We start from the raw sequence: 26,127 nt of genomic DNA, 5'->3' as shown, positions 1-26,127 counted from the left end.
CTTTATCTCCAAGCAAATCTCGAGGTTTTTGGGGTGTTTTTTGTTGTGGGTTTTTGGTTTCCCCCCCTTACCTGATCTCAGGATGGAAAGGTGTGAATCCATGCAACATTTCTACAAGTATACTCAAAATCATTTGTATGAGTAAAACTATTGTAAGTCAGAGCAAAGTTCTCTAAAGTCCTAATGGTGATTTAATGGTTACTTACAAAGTAGATGTTGTAGGTGGTGCAATAACTGCTTTCATACTGTCAGTCTGAAAATGTTTTCTGTTACTCCAACTTTGTATTTCTTACATGTCTTGGAGGGTTGGCAAAAGCAGCCATTAAAGAGAAATGAAAATCCATTCCTTAAAACTTTCCATGGTACTTTGAGGAATAGAGTATTGCTATAATGATTTGAAAGACTAGGAAAACAGTGAGAAGGATAATAGCTATTTTTTTTGCTTCTGGGGAGGTGCTGTTATAGGAACTGTATGAGGCCAGTTTTCTGTGTGTATGCAGATATCAAGAGTTGATGGTGTCCTGCTGGGGCAGAGCATAGAATGGGAGGGTTTTCACAGAATATTCTGAGCTGGAAGGGACCCACAAGGGTCTTCAAACTTCAGGAAACTGTATTGTGAAATTGGATGTGTTGTTTCTTGACTTGTGTGTTACAATTCCTCTGAAGCATGGACGTGCAAGTGGCATTACAAAGAGGCTACAAACTATTATCTTCTTACCTACTTGCTAAAAAAAAAAAAAAGTAATTTTGAAATATTAGAATGTAAAGAAAGCTGAGTAACCTTGCAGGTTTTTTCTAGAAAGCTGGAAGACTGACAGTGTTTTGATTAAAAACCTTACTAAGTTTGGGGGGTATTCATAGGATTTGTACTGTAAAAGGAGAATAGCAACAGGTTTTCAAATCTTTATGATTTTTACATGAGATGTGTTTGCAGCATGCTGCAGTTCTTAATACCATTTCCTGTTGCTTAGTGTACCAGTGCTTGAGTATGGAAGATTTCTGATGTAACTGATTTAACTTTGGATTCAAATATTTGTTTAAATTTATCAAAATCACCATTCTGCATATGACTTTTCTAAGGGCTCATTCCCCTCTAAGTGTGAGCAGCTATTAAACAGTGTCTTGTCCCTTCTGTCACAGGTGTGGACATTGTCAGCGCCTCCAGCCAACTTGGAATGATTTGGGAGATAAATACAACAACATGGAAAACCCACAGGTCTATGTTGTTAAAGTGGATTGTACTGTAGATATTCCACTGTGCTCTGAATTTGGCGTGCGAGGATACCCTACGTAAGTATCTACTTGCTTCTGCTCCCATTTTTCTTTTATTTTTCTTTTTTAGTTTTCCATGATCCTCTGCCAGTTTCTTAAAGCTGACTTCTAAGATATATTTTTGCTGGGTTTCTTTGTAGCCCTTTGGATCTGCTATATTCATTTTAAGCCTTTTTGCAGTGTTGCCAAGTATCATGTGATACATAGCACTCTTAGGCTTTTTTTTTTCTTTCAAGAAGCTGTGTTGTGTCTTAGAAGGTGGCTGTGTTTAACTGAAGTCCAGAATTTTCCTAGTCTTTTGTGTGGGAGTACCTCTTTCTGAAGCTGCAGTACATTGTGCAGCTGTGATATGCATAACAGAGCTGGTTTTTACTAACAGTTACTTTTGAAAGTAACTTGCTACAAGTTTGTCAGTGCACTGCACCCTTCATAATTGCATTACAGGTGGTCTCTTAGATTTTTAGTGAACTAAGTGCTAATAAAACAATAAATGAATAGTATCACTTAGCATAGCAGTGGTGATATTGTGTTGATTTTTTTCTAGATAAATTTGCTTATATTGATCTAGTATTTTAAGGTTGCTATGTTTATGCTGTTATCAAGGATGTATGTCTTACTACCTCAGCTTTCGTAGTCAGAGAATGGTCTAGAGTATCTATGAGAAGTCAGTGCCTTTGGTTTAGATGTGTGTCCCCTTTTAGACTGACAGAAAAGGAGCAAAAGGATTTATTTTTCACTCATGTCTTCTTTAAAACTTCTTACAAATATGGATGGGATTCTTTTAACTGCTTTATTAATTATTCATCTTAGTGGAGATTGTATCGATGATTATCTACAGCCCTTCCACAGCCTGTATTTTTCAGTTTCCTTCCCCTTGCTCACTTTGTCTGGTGTTTTTGCCAACCCCAGCAACAGCCTGAACTTTTCATTTGCTCCTGGCTGCACCCACTTGGATGCAGATGAGTGTGACTGAGTAGAAGTTGAGTTATAAATAGCATAGTCCTTGATGAGATAGGAATTGTCCTTAAGGGCAGTGTGTGTCTTGCTTCCACTACAAATACCAAGAAAGAATGAATATTACACTTCTCTTTTCATATCTCCAGAAGTAAGCATTGGTTGTCATTGCCTGTTTGCATAGATTATATTGTGGTGCTCTTCCTCTTAAAATATAATGGCAGAGATTATTGAATAGGAAAAAATCAATGGATGTGTAATTGCTGGAGGGCTTTTTCCCCTCCCTCCTCTTTAAGGTCATTGAATATATAGGAATAGTTAGTGCTTGCTTTTATCTATTTGAAAAGATAAAAATAATAAGGCAGTCATCTGCTAGGTATAGAAATATAGAAATGAAGTGGAATTCGTGGTATCAGTTCTCTTCCTATTTGAGTCAGGTTTGAACTAGCTTGTTTCTAAAAACCTCCAGCAAGGGAAATTTCACAGTTTCCTCAGGCAGAGGTATTGTTGCAAGTCCAGGTTATGCTGATCCCTACACTGCTTTCCTAAACACCTGTCAAAGGAAAGGCTGCATCCCCTTTTCATCCCCTCAGAGAAAAAGTGGCTGAGCAGGTCCCTGCACTTCCTATCACAGTTGTCTCAGGGTTATTTGGTGGTGCAAAATAAATACTTTCTCAATTGAAATAGAGAAAATTTACCCTTGTTTGCAGAAAATAAAGGTGCAGCTAGCTTTTTTTAAGATGTTACTTTAATTTGTTTTGTTATTTTCAAAAAGTGTTGCCAGGATGTGTTTTAGATATTCTTATTTTTTATTTTTTTTCCCTTCCTTATTATTACGACTTTCTGTCATCACAAGGAACATTCAAGAGTACCTTGAAAAGAAAAAACAGTGTGAGCTTCTATCTCTTTTGAATGTATTTGCATTATGTGGTTTTTAAACACTTTCATATGTTTATTTCTTCCAACTGTGGAGCAAGAAGAGAGAGAAAAACATTTCAAGAAATTAAAGAAGCAGTATGAAATGACAGCTTGTCAAGGGGAACTGAGGGCTAGGTGACAGTAGTAATTGAAACTCTGATTTGCTTTAAAAAATAAGACTAGGTCAGAATGCAGTATCACTGCTTTATTAAATACTTCCAATTTTAATTTAAAATTTAGTCATAGAAGCTTTATGTAGTCTATGAAAAAGTTTTGATGGCAATTAATGAATGTTGCAATCATGAAGTCTTGATGCCTACAAGAAGTCACTTATCCTTTTGTCCTATTGACTTGTCTCAATGTGTTTTTAATCAGTTTAATACCACATGACAAACTCTACACTACAACAGCAGTCAGGGAACAAAAGATGAGAAAGAAATTTCTGGGAAAATAAGTGCTAGTATTTTTCCTTTGGTGACAGAGAGAGGTGAACAAAACAAAATCGATGCTCTTTGACAAACTGAAATAGGATTCATAGAACTGAATGCTGCAATTTTTAAATTGTTTTTTTCTTATTTATCAGAATAATATTACACTATGCTGATTTTTAACTTGGTATGTCTTATTTTCTCTTTTAAAAATCTCCTTAAAGCTTACATGGGAAAGAAAAAGGATCCTAAGTTCTAGCCATGACACTTCAGTCTGAAAGGGGTGCCTGATGCTGATGTTAAGTCAAGAGATCTGTTACTGCAGCCTGAGATGCATTGCCATGGATTTGCAAAGCACATTATCTTTCTGAAAATGTTTCCTGTGTGAAAATTTTTGCCTCACTCTTCTCTACATTTTGACCCTTTAGGCTAAAGTTGCTTAAACCGGGACAAGAACCTCTGAAATACCAAGGCCCTAGGGACTTCCAGGCACTGGAAAACTGGATGTTGGAGAAACTAAATGAGGAACCATCTGTAAGTGAAAAGGAAATAATCTTTTCTGCAGGCTTACTTATCTATCATTTCTCTAAGTTAGGTTTCAATTTCCAGGAGGAAATCTGCTCCTGAGAATAAAAGTCAGGTTGCAGTATCAATCTGGAGCAGCTTACATGTAAGTCAGAGTAGTAATTAAAACTGTCATCCTGTGACCTGCTCTCTGTTTCCAGCTTTTAAAATTACAGTACATAATGCAATTTTAATGCTTATGCATTTGACATTTTAGAATACAATCCTGGCTGTCAATTCATTTGACACCTGTAGGCCATAATGTTTCTACAGTAAAAAACAAAATGTAGCTCTAATACATTATAAATTGCATTTTAAATGGATGCCATCTTTAGCTGAGTTACTTTGTGATAATATTGTGGCCTAAAGAAAAGGTTTAAAATTATCAGTTAAATAAGATATGCTAATACCATCACTAGGAAAATCCTTAAGTTTAGGGGTATCATTCACATACAGGAGCCAAGCCTTGCCGAAAATTAAATTTTTGATTGCTGTTTCTAATCGAGAGAAGGCTTCAATGATTTCTGAACCACAGTTAGAATGTGATTACATTTAAACAAACAATGGCCTTTTTAATAATTGAACATTAAATGCTAAATTATTTTAAGAAATACACTTTGAGGTTCTTAAAAAATTCTTTCCAGCTCTAGGGTTAGAGTCTAGAAAGCACTCACTTGCTTTTGCTGAAATGATCATGAGTTTCTTGCAAATTACATATATTAAGTGTTTGCTCTATTTCCATTGTTGCTGTTTTCATGGAGCCATTAGGCAGACAGCATTCCTTCTGGCACTAGGGGAGCAGAGAATATCGTTTGCACTATTTTTAAATAGCCCAGAGACCACTGAAATGGGTGTGATGGCAGTTGTGGCTGATGTGTGATGTTCTGGAGGTACTGTTATATAATTTAAGTGTGTTAATATATGGTGATGCAACGAATGCTGCAGCAATTACTGTGCCCTGTGACTGTGCTACAGCACAGTGAAAGACTGCTATTCCACAGACTCTGGTAACTCTCCTTTATGTGGCACTCCTTTTCACCTTTTGATTTCATGTAGTTGTTTTTTAGGAAACATTAGGTACCTAAATCAAGCTAAATAAGGACATTGCTTTAGGAATTTAAAATTTCAGAATCTATGGCACTATCGCACAATGGTGTGATGCAAGAAAAAAAATATTGTGTATTTGATGTAGAAGAGAAATAAAAGTTAATTTTTCTCATGAATAGGACCCTGAATCTGATGTGGAACCACCAAAAGCCCCTGAACCTAAGCAGGGAATGTATGAACTCTCAGCAGACAATTTCAAGATGCACATAGCAGAAGGTAACTGTTTTTCCCAAAGAGAAACTTGGTTACAGAGACATTAGTAGTGGGAAGTCTGCATCAGAAATGCTCGTTTTCAGGATACCTCCTTCCCACTTTTAGTTTCCAGTAATATCTAGTGAAAGAGGTAACTACATAGAAACTATGTAAAAATGCAATGGTTAAATTACATATTGCAGACTATAAGAAAGTTTAAGTACAACGCTCAGAAGGCAGTAAAGTTATACAGCTCCTAACCCCAGGGAAGAAGCTAGTGGGGCTTGCTCAACTAAACTGTCTCTTTTCCTGAGCTGCTTGCTCAGTCACAGCCTTGCCACTTTGTGTTTTTGCAAGTCCCATTTCCTCCTTCCCTAGGTGCTGGTTTGTTCTTCCTCCCAGGTTGTTATTCTGGATAAGTGTAACCCACCCGCTTCCTCCTTCCAGCCCCCATCCCACTCCAGTCTGACCCTTTCTTTGATATTGTTTAGCTTCCTTCCTCCAGAATTAATGTGGGCAAAACACTTTGCTATTTGGCTATTTTAAAAAATATTTTGTCTGGAAGCTTTAAAATTAATGCCAGGAGGGATACCTAATAAGGGAAATTTCAACGCTCACATGTTTTTTTAGACAATGAACAAAATCTTAGAATACAAACTTTGGGCTGGCATGACAACAGAGGATCCTGCTTTCTCCGTCTGTTATCCAAAAAAGAAAGGCTGGATTAAATTAAATGCTTGCCCGTTTGAAATCACTGGGGAGGGCGATCTAGAACTCCTTAAAGTAACCATTAGCTGATTAGAAATATTTTCATGTGTAAAACAACATTTTCTGCAGCTGACTTAAAATTTCCCAGCATGTCTGGTTTAATGTGGGATTCAATTAAAATTCTCAATTAATTTTCCTCTAAGACATCAGTGATATGCTAAGCATTTGTCAGCTTAACTACCTTCTCAGACTGTAAAATTCAGTACATTCTAAATGTTTTAGTGGTTTTATTATGTATCCAGCCTTCATAGAGGAGACATTCTCGTGGTCATATCTGATGGTTAAACAGGTTTATGATCATCTGTAAATCTGTTGTCCTTTCTTGACTTCAGTTATGAGAAGTTCAGTGCTTAAATTTAACATGAGGCCTAACAGTTACACCAGCAAAGTTGACTTCTGTTCTTAAATAGCCTCCTTTTACCCTTTTGATTCTCTGGGACAAAAATAAATTATGTTGTTTTCTATTGAGGAGAGTTTGTCAGAGTACATGGTAAAGAATAGCTGATTTTGACTGGTGTTCTTATTAATTCATGGGAAATCTGATTTTGCAGTTTACTTGACCAATACAGAGCATGTCAATCAGTTTGAAAGTCTTCCACATGCAGACCAGTCAAGTTAGAGTACACTATTACTGCAGTTTGTTTCCTGGTTATTTTGTATTGCCTTTCCTCTGACCTTCCTTTGTGGACAAGCCTTCAAACTAGAAATTAATTCAAGTAATACTAGCCCCAAAGCAGTCTTCAAAGGATTATGAATAATTCTGCTAAAAAGAGCTTTTCTTCAGTTGCTGGTGTTTCCTGCAAATTAATTTTTTTACCTTATTTTAATTAAGTTCATTTTTATTTCATTTAACAGAGCCTTGCCTTGATGTATGCAAAAATGTGCAGCAATTTGAATTAATTAATCTTATTTGAAAGAAATTGCATATTCTGGTACTCTGCAATCAATAATATATCCTTTTAAACTAAACCTTAGTAGGAGATAGTACAGGGACTCTCCCCTGCATAAAATGCCATGAACATCTACTAAAGGCAGAAATTTCTGAGTAGTTGACATTAAAATTCAAAGAGCAGGGCAGAAAAAGAAAAATGGAAAGCTGAACAACATTTTTCAGTTAATTAATGGACTTCATGATTTCTTAGGAAACACCATTGCATGAAGTTGAAGTTTCATACTTCAATTTATGCTGTTATCAACATATGTTTCTTGGTAGTACTTTCTACTCTGTAACAGGGCAACTGGTAAAATTAAACACTAAGGTAAATTGTTAGGTTAAAAGTAGCAGTTTTAATACCTCACTTGTTGGCTTGAGATTGTGAAGCTGTTTGAATTTTCAGGAAATTTGGCAACGCTGTGGGACTGCATACAGTATTGAAAATCTAATTGCTGAAGTATTTTGTCCTGGCCTTTGATTCACAGTGTTTCCTATCTTTAACTCAGGAAATACCATGATAAATTTGCAGCCTGAGATTAGTAGCTAGGCTTTAATTGCAGCCAAGTTTATTCCAAATTAGCTAATTTTCTTTTTCTTTTTTTCTTTTTTTTTTGTTTTTTATTTTACTTAAAAGGTAATCACTTCATCAAGTTCTTTGCCCCTTGGTGTGGTCACTGCAAGGCTTTAGCCCCAACCTGGGAACAGCTGGCTCAAGCCTTTGAGCATTCGGAAACTGTCAAAATTGGTAAGGTAGGTGAAGCACTCTTACTTTGTAAATATGGTTTGTGTCAACATATGTTTCAGCCAAGAATCATGCCTTTTGTGCTAGGATTTGCCAATCACAATTGTTTTGTTTGTCACCTCTGAAATCCTTTTATAGTCACAGTTTGTATTTTTGTTTTGAGATGGTCATGTTTTTTTCTCACACATCCGCAGTTAACAGGACCTCCCCCATTTTAAGCAAAGCCTTGTTGCAAACAGAGCTGCCTCTCTGCATTTCAGAGAGCTGGGAAGAAGTCTGATACTTCAGATGCAGGGAATAATATTTTGAGACTTGTTTTTTATTATTCATTTGCTTTGTCAGAATTTGATAGACTTCAGTATTTATTTTGAGTGGGAAAATTATTCTAATTTGCTCTTTGCAGCATTGGATTCTTTAGCAAGTTTTAGCCCTACTGGATATTTATGATGAGTAATTTCTTTGTTGGTTTTGGTTTTTTCCCTCTTTTTCCCCATAAAACTTCTAAAAGGTTTCAGGGGGTCTTACACCTTAGAAATTGATATCTTGTCCTGCTTTACTATTTCCCTTAGGGTTGATAACCAGGTTCTGTGGTGTATTTACCATGGGAGCTTGTTACTTGTACGTGGAGTGACTACTGTGCAGAGGTATGGAGGTGGTCTGGCAATTTACTGGCTTTATTTGCTGACCCATACCTAAGTCCAGGTGGCTCATGATGGGAATCCCTCTGTATCTGCCAACCGTGGAGATCGGACCGGGCTCAACTTCCACATCCCTAAACTTTCACAGTGGTGCCACTTACCTGAAATACTGCATGGCACAGTGTTAGTCCTGCAGAGGGACTCTGCTCTCTGCTGTCTCCCCTGCTTCTGCCCTCACACAGCACTTTCAGCTGCAGTAGGAGGGATGAGCTTGACTGTTGTTTTTTTTAAATGCTTTTGAAAATCTGTTGATTCAGGTATGTTGTATATGTACAGCACAGGCCAGCAGAGTTGAACTTTAGAAGAGGCAAACATATATATATAAAAGCACAGTTGAACTTCAGAGAAGACACACAAATATATATATATATATATATATATATACATATATGTTCAGACCTGGTGGATATAAAGTTAGATTCCCTCTGAGAATGGAATGTCAGAAGCTTTTTCTCCTTTGAATCTTTCTGTACTTTTTGGTGACCTTGTTTACTGTCTGATAAAATCATTGCTTAAGTATCTTTATGAAGTTACCGTACTCTGGTACCCAGAGAAAAATAAACAATAAATTTCCAAAATTTCTGTTTTAATCAATTGTCCGTGGTGTTTGCAGTTTGTATTACTGAGAGTTTATTACTGTTTAATACCTCCATTAAGATTTGTTTTAATGCCTAGACAATTTTATGTAACTGTATGGCTTGTGAAGTATCTCTTGAAGCATGTCTTGGCTAAGATTTTAAGTCTGTAAGTAAACAGGAAACACAACTGTTTCTAAGAAGGTTGAACCATGACCTTCATCTAATCTGGGGGAATAGTGTCTTAACACTGTTTAATCTTTAGAATTGATCTTCAGTGAAAAGCTTATAAACAAGTATCTTCACATACTATATTAGAATTGAATGTTGCTATGCACTTGGAGCTTCCCTTGGAACACAGTTCACTTGCTAACTGTTGACATGCCTTCTGAAGTGGGTGAGCCAGTATGTCTTCACTTTAAAGCTCTCTCACATTAGTGTTTTGTGTCTCGTTGTCCATGTACTGATTTTATTAGCTGAGAATACCAAGTACTTTTTAATTGAAGTATTTAATTATGTCTTCATTGTTCTTTGTAACTGCTACTACTTCCTTCTAGCCATACCTCCCTCCCGGATCCCTCCTTAAAAAATAAATAAATCAAATACACACAGAGCCTCCCAATTATACAACCAAACCACTGTTTGCAATGCAGACATAATAATTCTCAAGACAGTACTTGGTACTGAGTTTTGCCAAGCCTTGTATTGCTTGTTCCTGTATTTTTCTGAGCTTTTAAACAAGGGAGGCTGTGGTGCTTGTTTATTTTAGACACTGAATAGTTTTGGGTTTTATTCCCAAAATGTAGGTCGACTGTACCCAGCATTATGAAGTCTGCTCTGAAGCCCAAGTTCGTGGTTACCCCACACTCCTCTGGTTTAGGAATGGTGAAAAGGTGAGTCTGCAAGTTCAACAAAAAATCACATCATTTTTCTCTGAATAATATTTAGACTATGCTTACATTCTGGGGGAAAAAAATCTGTGAGAGAAAAGATGTTGGATGTTCATTTGGGTACTAGAAGAGGTAGACTTTGCCCACAGATAAAGTTTTTTGTTCTCTGTTTTGCACAACAATGTTCATAAATCTGTAAGCAGGATCTCCAGTTATGCTGCTGTGTGAGAGAATTCTGGGTTTACTTTATCATAGTATTTACTTCATATGGAACACAATAATATAACTGAAATAGAAATAATAATAAAGTATGTAATTTTTACAACGTGTATCAGAAGGTTCTCATCTCTAAGTGGTGCCCATCTGCTGAGTGATGTCTAGAGATGCAAATTTTCTTTCTTATATAAACCTAAACATTTCACATGACACTGCGAGTGAGAGTCTTGTGGGCCCAGCTGACATTTTTCCTTGCAGCAATTCAGAGAACTGAAATACTCTGAAATTATGGGGAGATAAAATATTTATAAATGCCATATACCTGAACAGCATTAAATAAACATATTATAAGTTGTAGTGTTATTTATACTATATTTACAATTTCACGATTATTTAAATATATTCAATGCATATTCAAAACAGGCCTGCAAGAGAACCCAGAAGCTACACTTCTAGCTCTTACCTGCTAAGTTCTTGGCATGGGGAAGGAAGAGGGGGTTTGCTTCCATTCATCTTGCATTCCTTTTTGAACATTTACAACATTAAGTTTTGTTACTTGAAACAGTTTAGTGGCCACTGCTTGTGGCAATTTTCTGGCACTCTAAAGAGAAACTGGCTGCAGGTTCATACCATATGAGTTTTGGTATAAGCACCCCTATAAGATCAGACACTAGGGAATTTAAATGAAGCAGCCCCTGTGTTTTTGAATCCCAGCCAGATTCACAGAAGTGTGCAGCCTTATGACCTCTCAAGCAGCACAACTGGAAGCTGAGGGAGTACTCAAATCAAGCATGGTGGCATGTCCAAGGCTAGAGGCTTTTAGTTAATTAAACTTTAGTTTAAATGTTGTAATAATTGGAGTTCCTTGGAGTTATTTCAATCAAGAGTGCAGCGAAAGAAAAAACACCATTGCTGTTGTATTTGGTAAAGCTGAACCTTGGCCATTAATCAGAACAATGTATTTCAGTTGACATCAAACTGTCTTTCCCCACTGGCAGTGTGGCATTCCTTAGTGGAATACTGCCATCAAAATCACACGTTCCTGCATAGGCTGATACAACATATTTTAAAAAACACTGAACAACCTCAACTATTTTCCAATAATCTGGCCCAGAAATTCCTGAAACTCTCTCTGGCAGCTATGGTACTGATCAGTAAGGGGAAGGAGGAGAACTGATTCAGTCATCCAGCCTTGTCTGCAATACCTTCATCCCCTTTGCCATAACTGAAGTCTGGCATCACGCCACTGCTGTTGGTGAGATGCAGCAGATACCCTGGGAGGAACCCTGACTGTCCTGCTAACAGGGGTACAAACAAACAGGTACTGGCTTCTTGCTCCTTAGGGATTGACTGACACCCAGTGCCAGGAAAGGGGCAGTTGTTACAGGAACCATTATCAATTACAAAATAAGTTCCAATGATAAAGTTGAAGAGATGTCTGTTCTTCCTTCTAATGTATGGAAGATACCATGTTGTTTCTTATAGAGTCTTCCTGGTCTGCAAGAGGAAATACATCTTGCAGCCCACACCACATAGGACCACATGTCAATAATTTTATCCAAAATAGATATTTAATGCCTCAAAGATATGATCTCTCTTCTGAACAGGAAAATTAGTACTAATTTTCACAGACAGCTCTGAGGGCAATCATGTAAAATCCAAATTGGAGAGGCTGACAGTGGGTTTGAGACTAAAAGCTGCTCACAAGTGCTCTGATTTCTTGTTCTGACAATCTCTTGATTGTCTTGTTCTCTAGATTTGGAAAGTACCTGAAATATGGGGAGGCATCCAAGGTAAACTGTGGCCTGTCAAAGATGTGTCTGGCTGACTGCTTCATGTGCAGGTTAAAAAATAGGATTAAGCTTTTAGGAGAGTGGTGCCATTGGAAATGTCTGCCCTGCAGCAGGCTGCTGTTGTCTCTTGCTCCCAGGTGAACTTAGGTGCCCAGAGTGCAATGCCTTACTTTCTGGGTTTTCCAAGGACTTGTGGCAAGTGTGTAGGCCAGAGGAATAACTGTGTAGCACAAAGACAGGCAATTTAAAGTTTTCAGCTCTGTCAAAGCACTGTATAGAGCTCACAGGGTAGCAGAGACCACACCCAAAACACAGAGGATATTTTGTTGTTCCTTATAGTAGAGTTAGATTAAAAAAAAGAAAACTTTGAAAAAGCTGACTAGAGTGAGACCAGAAGGTCAAAATGGAAATGTTTAAAAAATTTGCTTCTATGTTTCTAAAATACCTTTCATTTCAAGGGAATGTTAGATTGTTCCCTTTGGGTACTGAAGAATCTATGGCAAAAGCTGAAGGTATGGAGTGAATGGAATGTCATAGAGAAGTTTCAGAACTAGATAATCATATTTATTATTTATTTTCTTACACTTGGCAATCTTATGTTTTGCTAGTAATTATTTATTTGTTACGTCAACTGCATATCAAAGGTTGCACAAACTATTTGCTAATTGTAGGGTGACCAGTACAAAGGGAAGAGGGATTTTGATTCCCTGAAAGAATATGTGGATTCCCAGCTACAGAGCTCTGGGAAAGAGCCACCAGCAGATAAACCTGTTGAAACCCCACAGCCACCTGCAGAGCCCACCCCTGTCGAGGTAAGTGTGCCTGCACTCTGCAGCAATGTAAGGTGTTCAGACTCTGTCAGCTGCCTGTCTGAGTCTTCCATGTATTTCTCTCTCTGATAGCTTGAAAATTTCTGGATGTAAGCTGTACCAAATACTTCCCTGGTTATTTTTTGGGGTAATTCATGAGTGAAATCAGATAATAAATCCTAGAGATACTTTTACTAACCTGATGAATTTGAGAAGGAAATCTGATTTCTATTTTCTGGTTGCAATAAGTTATTTAGATACAGGCATAAATGTAGTCTTTTTGGCCCATGGAACTGCTGGTACCTGGGTCTGTATGACAGCATATTTCACCACTATAGAGATGAACATTTCTTGCAAGATTATCACTTGAACCCAGGAGGACGGTGCACACTGCTAAGTCTCTAAAACAAGCTAGGGTTCTATACTTAGAAATCTATCTGCAGAAACAATGAACAAAGATTATGAAGACCTGTACCAATATGGTAAGGTAATGTGCCCTGTGACAAGAAAACTCCTTGGGGTTTGGAAACTTATTTATATCTTGGTTGTTGGAGCTACAGGCTTATGTTGTGAAGAAATTGGCAGAAATAACCTTTGTACAATTGTAGTTCATGTAATATAATTTTCTGTCTTTTCTAATCCCTTTGGTGTTTCATCTGCCATTTTTCTTGGAGATGAATGAAAATTTGGTAAGGCTGAGAAATTAGGGATGGATTTCAAACATAATTTTTCATGAAATGTGCAGAATACTTTCTGCCTATAAAATAAGGGACAGGGATTTACACTCCCTGTGATATAGAATGAACTTAAATAATTAGGCAACAATATTCTTAATATAAATACAGTTTCTATGCAGCTTCTTATGGGAAAATATTACCTTTCCCAGCTGACTTTTCCAGCAGCATTACCCATCTTGCATAAAGTGGCTTACCAAACATTACAGACGATATAGATTTGCAATTTTCATAGTCTTCAATTTTTATTTTCTAATTGACCTCATATTTGGAAGATCCCAATGAGCTGGTGTTAGTACAATGCAGAAAGTAATTAGTTGTCTATTTTTATAGAAATAACACAAACCACATGTGACACAAATTCCCACTTCTGCCTTGCATTCACCAGCACACACACAAGAATTGTTGGGGGATTTTTTTGCCAAATAATAGTAGACATAGTGTAGGACTCAGCTTGTCCATATAACTTTTATCTTCTGACCCCCTGACTCTTTGTTTTCATGAATTTTGAAACAAGGGGCCAGCCCCTGTAGCCAGCAAACACTGACTGCATTTGCCATCAGTTTACCACAGGCAGCAAAACAATGAGTTCCTACTCCAAATTTGTGTCCCAGTGCTGAGCCTCTACTTGGATTCCCCCATGTCTTATATAGCTCAAGTACTTGCCAGCCCTTTTACAGAAGCTGCACTTTTACATCCATGAGATGTCTCTACTGCCAGACATGGCTAAAATCATTCAAAGAATTATCCTGGTGGATTAAGGCAGTGTGATCAGCAGATGCTCGGATTATGTAATTGCATTAGATGTCTTTTTTTGAGACACAAAACTAAAATTGAGATACCTGATATTAAATTAATTTTTGTGGTTATATAGTTTACATTGCTATTCTGCTAATAATCTACAGGTCTTTAAAATATATTTTACTGTGCAAATCATGGGGAAGTTGTTACTAATCAGGTTTTCAAATTTTGTATCTTGGATTGTATGTTATGTTTGGAACATCAGTTTTAGATAGCCTTTAGGATATCAGAGTAGAAGCATAGTGCTTGCTTTTTGCTTCATTTCATTATTTCTGATCATTTAATAATTAGAAAGTATAAAAGTATAATTTTTAATTTCTAAATAATTATTTAGAGGTAATAACACTTCAGCATAGTTAAATAAGTCCATGAACTAACAGTAATTTATGGAAATGTTTAAAGGTACTGGATAATTTGGATTTTCAAATTTATTTTTGGCTTTACAAAACTTACTGGGGTTAATATAGAATTGATAATACTGTCAGCTGTGATCTTGTTTTTCTTTTGCTTTCATTTGATTTTGAAGCTTTTATAGGGATGAGGTACATTTATTTGTTTTTAATCCCTCCCACCCTTAAAGGTCTCATGCAAAAAATGAAGTTTCAGCTCTATGCTGTCACGAGAGACTGTAAGCAATGTGCTTTCCTCCCATCATTCCCTTGCTCCTGATATTATCAGGAGTAGAAACATTTCCTGGCACCCATGCAAGTGTGGTGTTGTGATGTCCTCTTCACAGGCAAATCTGTGTTTCTGGTAACAGCTTTTTCTGTGAATGCAGTGCAGGGGAAGAAAGAACAGAGAGAGCAGCTCTTGAGACATCACTTGTGTGCCTTGAATACCTCATTAAAATCTCAGATGGCTGTTACCTGCTTGAAGCCAACTCCTCTAAGGGCTGTTCCTTGAAACATAGTATATTAAAAGTAAGGTGATTTTTTTACAATTACTGAAAATCTGGATACAGGCAAATCCTTTGAAAATAGCAAAGCTTTGTTTCTCCAGTTATGGATGAGATTCAGTGTAAAACTCTTTTTTCTCTGTATCTCTCTAGGGGAGGAAAGTTGCTGAGAAGTAAAAGGCGGGTCTACTGCTGCTACTCTTGTTTATATTACTAACAATATTATCTTTTCCAATTCCAGTTTCCCTTTTAGGAATGTAAAAGCTCTGTAGACTGGTGTTGTATATACAAAATGTTTTGACTTTTTTTTTCTCTTTTTCTTTTTTTCAGGGGCAGGCTGCAGTGCTCTCTCTCTCTGAAAAAGACTTTGATGCAACCATTGCTAGGGGGATCACCTTTATTAAGTTCTACGCTCCATGGTAAGAAGTTTGCAGCTGTTGCTGTTCAGGATTATTGCTGGCCTAAGATGTGAGTGCAATAGTTGCTGTAGGTTTTTGAGCTTTAGTACTGTAGTTGTTCTCTTGATCTAAAATGTGAATTAGCTGAAGAATGTGTGTGTTGGCAAGAGTCACAGCAAAAAAAAGCTCAGTCTTGTTTAGCTCCCTTGAGCTGCCTCTCTGTGGAAAGGCTGACCTTTACCGTGTCAACCTCCAGGTACTGCTGGGGTAACAGGGAGAGTGAAGCTTTCTTTGAAGGAGTAACATGCCTGGATTAGGGTAAGATGAGGGGAGTATATCACCATATCTCAGTGCTGAGAAAGGAGAGCATGCTGGCCTTAGGGCACTTTCCAGCCTCCCTTAGAAGCCTCATTGGAGTACCTGAGTTTTCATACAGACTGTTGAGCTATGGATAATTAACTGCTTGTTACTCTTCAAATAACTATCAAAAAACTAATTTGCATAAGTGACAATTTTAAGATGTTTTTAAGAGTGTATGTTCATGCAGTGTGTTCTTAGAGGGACCCAAGGTAGAAGTGCCAATGCAGATGGTGCAGGTGTAGATATCCAATGGAACATGTTGGAGGGGAAATGAAAGTCACATCTGGCATCTGCCATTCCTACTATATCCAGGGATATCTGGGATCCCAGATGGGTTAAGACCTCAGTATTACAAACTTGTAGAAGAAGTATTTCCTCCTTTTTCTTACTATTCCCTTTCTGAGACAAAAAGAAAGTTTCATGCTTCTCCCTCTGGTTTATAGAATTCATCTTATTTGTGTCTCTACAGAATTTAATGAAACTTGCATGCCATCTTGCTTATCCATTCCTGGTCTTTTAGCCAACAGAAGGAAGCCTAATGCAGGGGGAGACATTAAGCTGTATTCCACTGTGTGAAAGATAACACATCTCTGATTTAATCACTAGCATTCCATTAACACAGTGTATAAAATATAAAAAGATCTTTTGTTTAGGTTACAAAAGGCCCCATTACAAAGAAACACAGCAAATGCCACCCATATTTAGATGTGCTGAGGCATCTCAAAATATTGCCATTTAACTTCAACAGTAGGCATGAATGTGTTTCTTAGCGTAGGCAAGAATTACCTGGGAATGTTTCATTTCACTTAAGCTCAATTCTGCAGGCTTTTCCAGTGTTGACACCCTTTGCTGCTTGAGAACCACTGCTATGCTCTCTTCCATCTGTAAGATCTGCTTTTGGATGTGAGCAACTATCTGCCACCCCTGGGTTAAGAAATGCCCTGCCCATAGCATGCACACCCCTCATTTTTTACTGCTCTTTCCTCACTGCCTTTATCCCCTCTGTACTCTGGAAGGGCCTTAGATTGAATCTGTGCCTGTGCTGCTTCTGCCCCACCTGCAGAACTGGCTGGGAAATTCAGTTCACACCTGTGCTCAAGAGCAGCTTCCCGTCTGATTTCTGATTTCTAGGGCTTGTTGGCATATCTACTAGCTCATTACCTGGGAGACCTGCCTTTTACTTCATCCAACTTTTTCTAGGAGAGTTTGAGATGAAGAAATTCTCCCCTTTTGATTATCTTTTATTAACAATACCATGTCCTCATCTCATGAGATTCTCGTGGGGTGCTGTTGGATCTCACAGATAGGATCAGTGTGGGATGGCAGGCTGAGAAACAGTGGTTTCAGGATGTAGAGTCACAGTGTGTGCTGCCTGGCTGCAATGCTCAGAAAGCCACCATTTAGGAAAATGCTTCCTATATTTATGTAGCTCGTATGCTGGCTTTGGCTCTGAAAGTCAGGCTTGTGACTGCCTGTAGTGCTCTGCATATAAATGACCATATTCTCTTCCAAGTCGACAAACTTATGTAGGGCTCAGCAAACACTATTATATTGCTTTCTAGTTCTGCCTTTCAGTTGGTTTTGGATAAATATTAATGTTAACTTGCATCGTAAGCACAAAATCATCCTGTTCTAGTAGTTTTTGTGCATGGTCAGAAATGCTTTTATACTGTCACTGTGTATTAACAAGTTAATTTAAATATACATTGGCTTGCATTAAGAAAGCTTCTGCCGAGACATCTTTCATTATTTTTATAAATGCCCTGATCCAGCCTCAAGGCAATTATGGGTCTGTTTTAATAACCCAATTAAGGTGCAGCTGGGTTAGAATAGTATGAGCAATGCAGATTTAAAGTCTAAAGTGCTTTGGGAATTCTTAAAGGCAGTAAGAAGTTCACATTAGGAACTTGACTAAGCCAAGTTAAAAATATAAACAGAATGAATGCTAATGGTCAAGGAGGCCATTAGGAACTGAAAGAAATTTAATAGGGAAATTAAAATCTCATTTAACTAATTAAAACTCAGGCTATGTAGCTTTAGCAAGACTGGCATATGCTACCTGAAAAATTAATTCATACTACAGACATTTAGTGTCTTCCTAAAAGCATTTTTGTTTCTAAGAGATCTTTTTTTCCCATTTAAATATTCTCTGTGCTTGTCTTTATTTGGCTTCATAATCCTCTGTGGGGTAAAATGTTAATGTACCGAGATCTAGAATACCATTCTAGGCAAAAGTAACAAAGGCCAGAAAGTATTTCAGTGCTTAACTTAAATAAAATCACTTGTTTTCTTAGCTCATTTACTGACATAATAGTGGAAGGGAGTCGGAGGGCCAAATCATTAGGGGATAGGAAAGGCTGCTATTTAAACTTACAGCAATTGCAGCAAGACAGTAGAGATAAAGTAGAAAGTGTATCTGCTAAACAAATCTCCCTCCTTTGTTTCTAGGTGTGGTCACTGTAAGAACTTGGCTCCAACCTGGGAGAACCTTGCCAAAGAGCAATTTCCAGGTTTGACTGATGTCAAAATAGCAGAAGTGGACTGCACTGTGGAACGTAATGTCTGCAACAGATTTTCTGTAAGTGTGAAAGTTCTGAAGTGAAGGGGACAGTATTGTGTACCAGATGCTGGAGGCTCCAGTGTGCAGCCCAACTGGTTGCTGCATTCCAGGTGCCTGGTGACAGTACAGCTGTGGTCTCTGTTAGCCAAGAAGAGGCACCTGGTGACACCATTTCATTCCTGAACTGTTTGTTTGGGCTTGGTCGTTTACATTATTGGACAAAGCTGAAGAAGTCCCTACTTAAGGAAACCTCTCTCTCTGAAAGCACTAAAGCTGTCTTGCAGTATCCAATGCCAAATTCTGTTCCTAGGAAAAAAATGGCTTTCAGAGCTGTTAGGCAGACAATTGAAGACAGAGCTGGGGCTGTCATTCCAAGACCCTAGAGGAACATGTATTACCCCATTCTCTTAAATATGTTCAGAAATTGCAGGTTGGCATTGAAAGTTCTGAAGTGAAGGGGACAGTATTGTGTACCAGATGCTGGAGGCTCCAGTGTGCAGCCCAACTGGTTGCTGCATTCCAGGTGCCTGGTGACAGTACAGCTGTGGTCTCTGTTAGCCAAGAAGAGGCACCTGGTGACACCATTTCATTCCTGAACTGTTTGTTTGGGCTTGGTCATTTACATTATTGGACAAAGCTGAAGAAGTCAGGAAAGGAAACCTCTCTCTCTGAAAGCACTAAAGCTGTCTTGCAGTATCCAATGCCAAATTCTGTTCCTAGGAAAAAAATGGCTTTCAGAGCTGTTAGGCAGCCAATTGAAGACAGAGCTGGGGCTGTCATTCCAAGACCCTAGAGGAACATGTATTACCCCATTCTCTTAAATATGTTCAGAAATTGCAGGTTGGCATTGAAAGTTCTGCTGTGGAGGTTTTTTTTTGAGATTAATATGGCTTACTGTTTTAGAGGGGTTTGATGGCTTTTCAGAATCAGGTAAATATAAGTGATGGATACAAGTCTGAAGATTAATAGCAAATTTCTTTTTTTGTGTGTGTCTTTTGAAGGTACGTGGTTATCCTACACTTCTGCTTTTCCGAGGTGGAAAGAAAGTCAGTGAACACAATGGAACGAGAGACCTCGAATCACTGCATAACTTTGTCTTGCGTCAGGCAAGGGATGAACTGTAATAAAAGTCTGGATGCTCTGTCCCTGGCTGTCTCTGTACAGTAGCTGAGGGATTTCTATCTTGGCTAATTTTCAAATAGTGTATTTGGGGGGTGGGGCTTTTTTTGTTTCTTTGTTTCTAGGAAATTGAATGTACTAAACTTTGGTATCTTCCACTTGTGTGAGTGTTAGAGACATGTCTCTGTGTGTGTGAAGGAAAGCTAACAAATAGTTACTGTGCAAATCAAGAGTATTTTCAGCATTGGTAGTTGCACTGCATTTCTGCATTCCTGCAATGAAGTGTAAATGGTTTCCTTTGAGACCAAAATATGTTAAGAAAACCAAATGAAGGGCAGCAGTAGAATATTTTTGTCTTCAGGTTAGATCTGATTAAAAAGTAATCCTTACAAACTGCTTACCATTACTAGAAAGGCAAAAGCAACAGCTGTGTTGAGTCACTTTTGCCTCTGGAATTGTACTTAGTCCTTATTTGTCTTAATATAGCTGCTGAAAGGTTGAAAACACACACACCTTTGGAAGATACCAGGTCACCATGAGCTGGTTGTTTCCTGTAATTCCTCTCAGCATGGGAAGTCTAGCCATAATGAAAGTGATGGTACTATAACATGTGCCTGAATGTTACTGATGCCATAGTGTACATCTGTCAGGTGCATTTCCATAGGCTGCTGCCATCCAGCTCCAGAGGCACAACTGTGCTCTACTTCTCTAGAGCCAGAGTGAAAAATAGGTGCTGTTATAACTGCCCTGTTCATGGTAAATGATCAGTCAGACTCCAGAGCTAATGATGTGTTTCCTACCCCAGCCTGAATCCAGACATTGTGCTGACCTGCTCCTTAGTCAGAGTACCTAGAACAACAAGTAATGCAATGTTTAATATTTTTTTCTTCCATTCAGCTCTTCTGCAGTAGTGTAAAATAGTTCCCCCCCCCTCTTCTCGAGCCTTAACGTTTTTCCAAGCTGTAAGCATTGATAAGTTTGAATGCTAGGACCACACACTTTGTGGTGTCTTGGATTATAATATGAATCTATTCTTTGGTGCATAAAATGTTCCATGTTAGACTTAACTGAAAGCCAAAGGATTTATATTGCAGAGACTGTCATGATACAAAGGCAACAGCAAATCAAGGACTGAATTCTGCTGTCTCATGTGCACAGAAACTCATGAGGAATGAGGATTGCTACAGGCTAATTTGACTAATGTCAAGATGCTGGGTTTTGTCCATCATATGGAGTAAGTTGGGTTGCTTTTCTTTTTTATTAAAAAAAAAAAGGCAAAACATCAATGAACTTTTAAACCAGTGAATTTCTCCTGGTTCTTCACTTCACTGTCTGTCCAGAACTTTTGATTCTGTTCAGTCTGAAAACGCGTGATGGTGAAAAAGCCACAGTGAAAGCTAAGTGTTGTACTGGCAGATGTATTGGATCAATGTGTGTACTTCTGCCTTTCAGGAAGCCTTTATTATGTTTTTAACAACTTTCTAGTGAAGCACAATCTCATGAGTTTCTTGTATAAAATCAAAGTGGTACAATTGTTTACACTGAGATTTTTTTCTAAATAAAAACTTTTTAAAAAAGCAGTCTTTCTATAAATGATACAGCACAATGAATATACAGTGACAAGTGCAATAAATTATAGCTTGTATTTACAAGAAGCCTTTTAAATGCAAGTAGAGGTAAGTGCATTTAATACAAGTTTAATATTGATCAAAACAATTTGCTATTAGCTTCTGCTAGACAAATCATGGCTCTACGCTGCCTATCCTTTATACCAGTTTGTTAGTTGCATGAGTTGAAAGGGAAAGATTGCAAATGTTGTTGACTTTCTGTCTTCCTGTAAACAAACTGTCCAGCTAGAGAATGAATGGTCCCTAAGCTTTTACGTCTGACTTATAGCTGAAGAAGTGTCCTGACTTCCTTCCTGGGCAAGTGGTAGTAGATGAGGCAGCTCCACGTGAGAAGTGGAAGGAAGTTGCATAAGAGCAAGTGTATAAATTTGTATTGCTCAGTCAGATGGGAAGACTCAGCCAGGGTCTGAGTTCATGGTAGTGTTTCTAACACAGGGTGCAGCCATGTCATCTTACACTTGGAAGATCAGAGTTAAACAGTGCTGGGAGCATAACAGAACTGAAACATCTGCTTTGGCACAATTTTAGATGCTTACTGTCATGACAGATGGCAGAAGACTAACAGTCTAGGTGCAGTAACTGGTCCTTCTGGCCACAAGGATCTTGCATGAGATGTACACTCTATATCTGAAGTGCTAACAACACTTTCTTTAGCTTCTCTGCCTCTCCCCCTTATCTTCCCTCCCCACCCCCAAAGAAAGACCTCACTTGTTTTGAGTGTTGAGTCCTCATCTGGTAAAACTGCAGCACATATCCAAGCACCTGCTACAGGTCAAGCTTCTCTGTGAGATTAAGACCATCCCAGCCAAATAAAGTGTGTGGGCATTTTGCTGCTGCTGAGCTGAGCTGGGCAGCCACCGTGGCGTAGGGTCAGTCTGTAAGAAGTCCAGCAGTTTGCTCCCACCCTGGGGGGTGGTCCCCACACCCCTTCCTCCCACAAGGCACATACATGGTGTTCTGAAGGGTGGTTCATCACGTAGGTTTTTTTTTCCCAAGGTGAAAACAGGGAGGATTGTATCCAAGTTCATGGCAGCATCACAGAGTCCATGTGAAGACTGTTTGTCAGTGACATCCACAAGCTCTTACTACCATATTCCTGTATTTCTTCAAGATTACATTAGAATTATCATCAAAGTAAAGGACAGATATGGCATTTAGTTTGGTAGGTGCACAGCATGGTTTGGGAACGTAATCAGGATTCATTAGATGAACCTGTTGCCAAGAAAGAAAACACAACTGAGACACTGGTATATTGTTCACAAATTCACCTGGTGCTTTGGCATTGAGCTGCCTGGGGACTTACCAGAGTTTGTACAATGGCATGATTGGTTGCGTTCATGTGGGCGTTGAGTGGGAACGAGCACTCCCCATCACAGTAGTTGGCTGCGTAGCCTTTTGGAGCGATTATCCAGTCCTTTTTAGGGAAACAAACAGAACGTGGTTCAACAGACAACTGCACACAATTAAGAGCAGCTGAAAATTTTCCACTAACTTCTTCCTTGAGGGTGAAAATGTGTTTTCACTGAAACTCCTCGGGTTTTAGTTGGGTTTTTTAAATTTCTTTTTGTGTATCACTTTTCCGTGGACACACTGATTTTAATGTCGAAAGAATGATGCACATCTATGTACAGCTCAGCTACCATTAACTAAGAGGGCTTTACCCCCAAAAGTCTCCTTGGGTTGCCTTGTGGGGATAGTGATTTGGAGGCCTTTATTTCCAACATTTCCTGCAGGCCCTCTGGCTGAAATACCTTTCCTAGGTTGAGTCACAGCCATAGCTGGTGTTCCTCAGAGACAGCCTAGCTTATACACTCTTATAGAGGGATACTACTCTGCTAAAGACACTGTGGGAAATCCTAGCTGCCTAACAGCTTCTCCACATCTGCCAGACTCCTAAAGGAGGGGCAGGACAGCCCCCCTGAGCTGCATGAGCAAGCAGGTAGCCCCAGTGGCAATCTGAGTGCCATGCTAGGCAAAAAGGGGACTCTTCACCAAAGGAAGCTTGTCTGCTGCTGACACAAAAGAGCCAAAGGAAAATTAAAAGCAGCACCACGGAACAGGAGACACTTGGCCTCCCTTGGTGTTGGGCTCTGCAGGTCACCCTTCAGAAGGGTGTACCACTATGTTTCACGTGCATGTATCTCTTGGGCAATTTCCACTCTACCTGACAATCACCTGAGTTTGCCTGAATTTTGCTTCAGCAGGGCTGAACAGCCACACACGTTGCTGTAGCTTTGGTAACCAAATTTGTTCTGAAGGAAACAGCAGTGCCCAACAACTGCAGAGGGCCTGCAGTCCTTGCCTTGTCTTGATCATCTTCCTACAAAAAGTAGGACCTGGATTCCAGCTCTTAAAATGAACCCTGCTGGTCTGTGGCCTTCCTTTGGCATCATCTTACCTTTCTGCAACTAGAATGGTGAAGGCAGAGCCTTCAAGATCATGAACTTCCCAACTGGAATCCACTTCCTATCCAAAAGCAGGGCAAGTAAGATTAAGGAAGAGGTGCAATGTCTCTGCGCAAGGGAAAAGTCACCCATAAGAAATGGGGAATGGAGTCACCACACAAGCACAGCTGCAGCTACTGGGCTGGAGTTGACACAGGAGCTGCAAAAAATGCTGCTATCCCATTAGCTGAGAGAGGATTTGCATGTGTTGGGTACAGAAGAAGCAGGGACAGCGCTGGCATCCTGAATTATAACCTGGTAAAAATATTAGCTGATAGAAATGGGACCTCCCTCACGAGTGCTGGATGAAAGAATGAAAAAAAAATTTTGAAAAAGAGAAGGTGAGGGCATTCTTTGAAATATGATGTTTGTTTGCACTATAGCCTGGTCCTAAGTAACTTACTCTTACTCTAAACAACTTTCTGGCCTCATGGTGTTGCAACTAAACTCAGTCTTCAGTCTACCTACCGCAGGCAGTGCTAAGTGTGGGCATTGTGGAGGGATTGTGGAGGATTTCAAACAATGACCAAGGTTAAAATCAGGGTGAACACTAGAAAAAAATTTAGTTAAAATCACTGCTTAACATCAGATTGTTTTCCTTATCATTAGAGGTACACAGATATAAGCCCTTGCCCGTACCATGACTCCCATGAGTGACAGAGAATGACTGTATACTTGAATCCCATAAAGTATCAAGCTTTCTCTGGGTCTTATCAAATGTCACAACTATCAATATTTATTTGCCTTCTCTGTGACTGGTTTTAGTGAGGAGGCACAAGGGACATTTTAAAGCATAATGCCAGACTCGAGTGGAATTACCGTGACACTGTTTAGATAACATTTCATAACAAAATGTCTGGTTTACCCAGAGAGAAACATCACACACCTGCCATCCCAAGTCTTGGAAGCTAACGTAAAGCTCATGCTTTCTGCACGCTGTTTTTAAGTCACTGCTGTTGTAATCTGTTAAAAGAAAAAGAGCAAAACAAGAATTTAGAAAGTAAAACAGGCCGAGCATTGCTGGAGGGCACATCTGGCCAGATGTGTGCATGCTGTGGGCTCAGCAGTGAGAAGTGATGAGCTCCCTCAGCAGCTAAAAGGATAAGGGGTGATGAGGGACATCCAAAGCAGGGCTGAAGCTTTTAAGATGCCTGTGGGAATGGAGAAACCCAAATAACAGTGACTCAGTTCTAGTTACTTCAGCTGCCTTGAAAGTGCTTGGAAAACACCCCCAGTAAAACAACTTCTTAAAAATAAATCTACTTCAACCCTGCATAGGCTGCATCCCCACCAGTGCTCACACTCATCCCACTTTCTCGGCTCCCATTTCTGACATGTGCTGCCCCAGGTGGGAAGCTCACTGAGAGAGAGAATTACAGCCCCAGGAAGGTTAATCATCCCCTTGTGCCCCTGCGCCAGTCTGCAGAAGTCCTCAAACAGCTAAGGTGTCCCATAGGCAGGGAAGCCACGTCCTTGTTCCTTTCTGTACCTTACCCCAGCTTGTCCCACACATCTCATGGCACCACCTCTGCCCTTGGACCTTTACAAACCATGCTCTGAAAAACAAATTTCTCCTGTTCATAAACTGCTTATCTGAAGATGACACAGCACTTGACATGCTCTCACCATTCACTTGCTCCTTATTGTCAATAAAGTGGGGACACAGGATGCAAAGCCCTGACCAAGACCTTATCCCTTGTCACGGCACAATGCATGGGGACATTTCAACCATGCAGGAGCTGCTCCTGATGATCCCACAAAGCATAGCTATTGATAGTGAGTGGAATTTCCCATTTATATTTGGAAAGAGAGGCAGCTCTGCATGTGAACACCTGAAACCACAGTGAGCAGAGGAGCTGAGCTGTGACAGAGGGGCCTTTCACCTCCAGGTGGCTGCACAGATCCACCCTGATGGGTGGTTGCTGATTTTGTCACACCTCAGGTGCTGCTGGACCTCAGCAGAGCAGCCACAGAAACCACCCTTGCAGCGAGTTGACTTGGCCACCACCTACAGCTGCTGATCTGTGCTTTGCACCCAATGCTAGGCATGAGAGAAAGAGATGGCAACAAATCCAGCCAAGCAGCTTGGGAGCCAGGTCATCATCCATGTTTTCCTCTCATGCCTTTCCACAGGGGCCTTCTCTTCCCTCACAGCTCCCATTTGTGAGTAAAGGCGCTCCTGTCAGCAGGCAGATGCCACAGGCTGATGCCCCTGCCCCCTGCTGCCCTAGATCTTTCTGCTTACCAGCCCCCTGGTGCCCCTAACACGGCTTGAAAGGGCACCCTCCCAGTGCAGCTTTCCCCAGATGCGGCAGCTGGGATAGAAAA

At 39.4% G+C, this 26,127-nt stretch overlaps 2 protein-coding genes across 2 annotated transcripts in view; one reads left to right on the top strand and one right to left on the bottom strand.

Moving 5' to 3' along the window:
• Window positions 1-1,140: 1,140 nt before the first annotated feature.
• On the top strand, window positions 1,141-21,392 carry TXNDC5 (thioredoxin domain containing 5). Its single transcript, XM_039712057.1, has 9 exons — window positions 1,141-1,290; window positions 4,001-4,106; window positions 5,363-5,459; window positions 7,772-7,887; window positions 9,959-10,045; window positions 12,723-12,863; window positions 15,621-15,709; window positions 18,497-18,626; window positions 19,610-21,392. Exons 1-9 carry the CDS (start codon window positions 1,202-1,204, stop codon window positions 19,730-19,732), a joined length of 978 nt encoding a protein of 325 aa, XP_039567991.1. The 5' UTR covers window positions 1,141-1,201; the 3' UTR covers window positions 19,733-21,392.
• BMP6 (bone morphogenetic protein 6) overlaps window positions 21,352-26,127 on the bottom strand; it is an 87,101-nt gene continuing 82,325 nt past the window's right edge. Inside the window, exons 5-7 of the mRNA XM_039712056.1 lie at window positions 24,686-24,762; window positions 22,659-22,769; window positions 21,352-22,567 (exon numbers count right to left, since the gene is read on the bottom strand). Of these exons, the coding sequence (XP_039567990.1) occupies window positions 22,418-22,567; window positions 22,659-22,769; window positions 24,686-24,762 (338 nt within the window). The 3' untranslated portion in view covers window positions 21,352-22,417. The remainder of the gene's footprint in view (window positions 22,568-22,658; window positions 22,770-24,685; window positions 24,763-26,127) is intronic.

This window comes from Passer montanus, unplaced genomic scaffold (genome assembly GCF_014805655.1).
Source record: "Passer montanus isolate IOZ18808 unplaced genomic scaffold, ASM1480565v1 scaffold26, whole genome shotgun sequence".
In the NCBI taxonomy this organism is placed as follows: Eukaryota; Metazoa; Chordata; class Aves; order Passeriformes; family Passeridae; genus Passer; species Passer montanus.
This window is presented reverse-complemented; position numbering and strand designations above follow the sequence as displayed.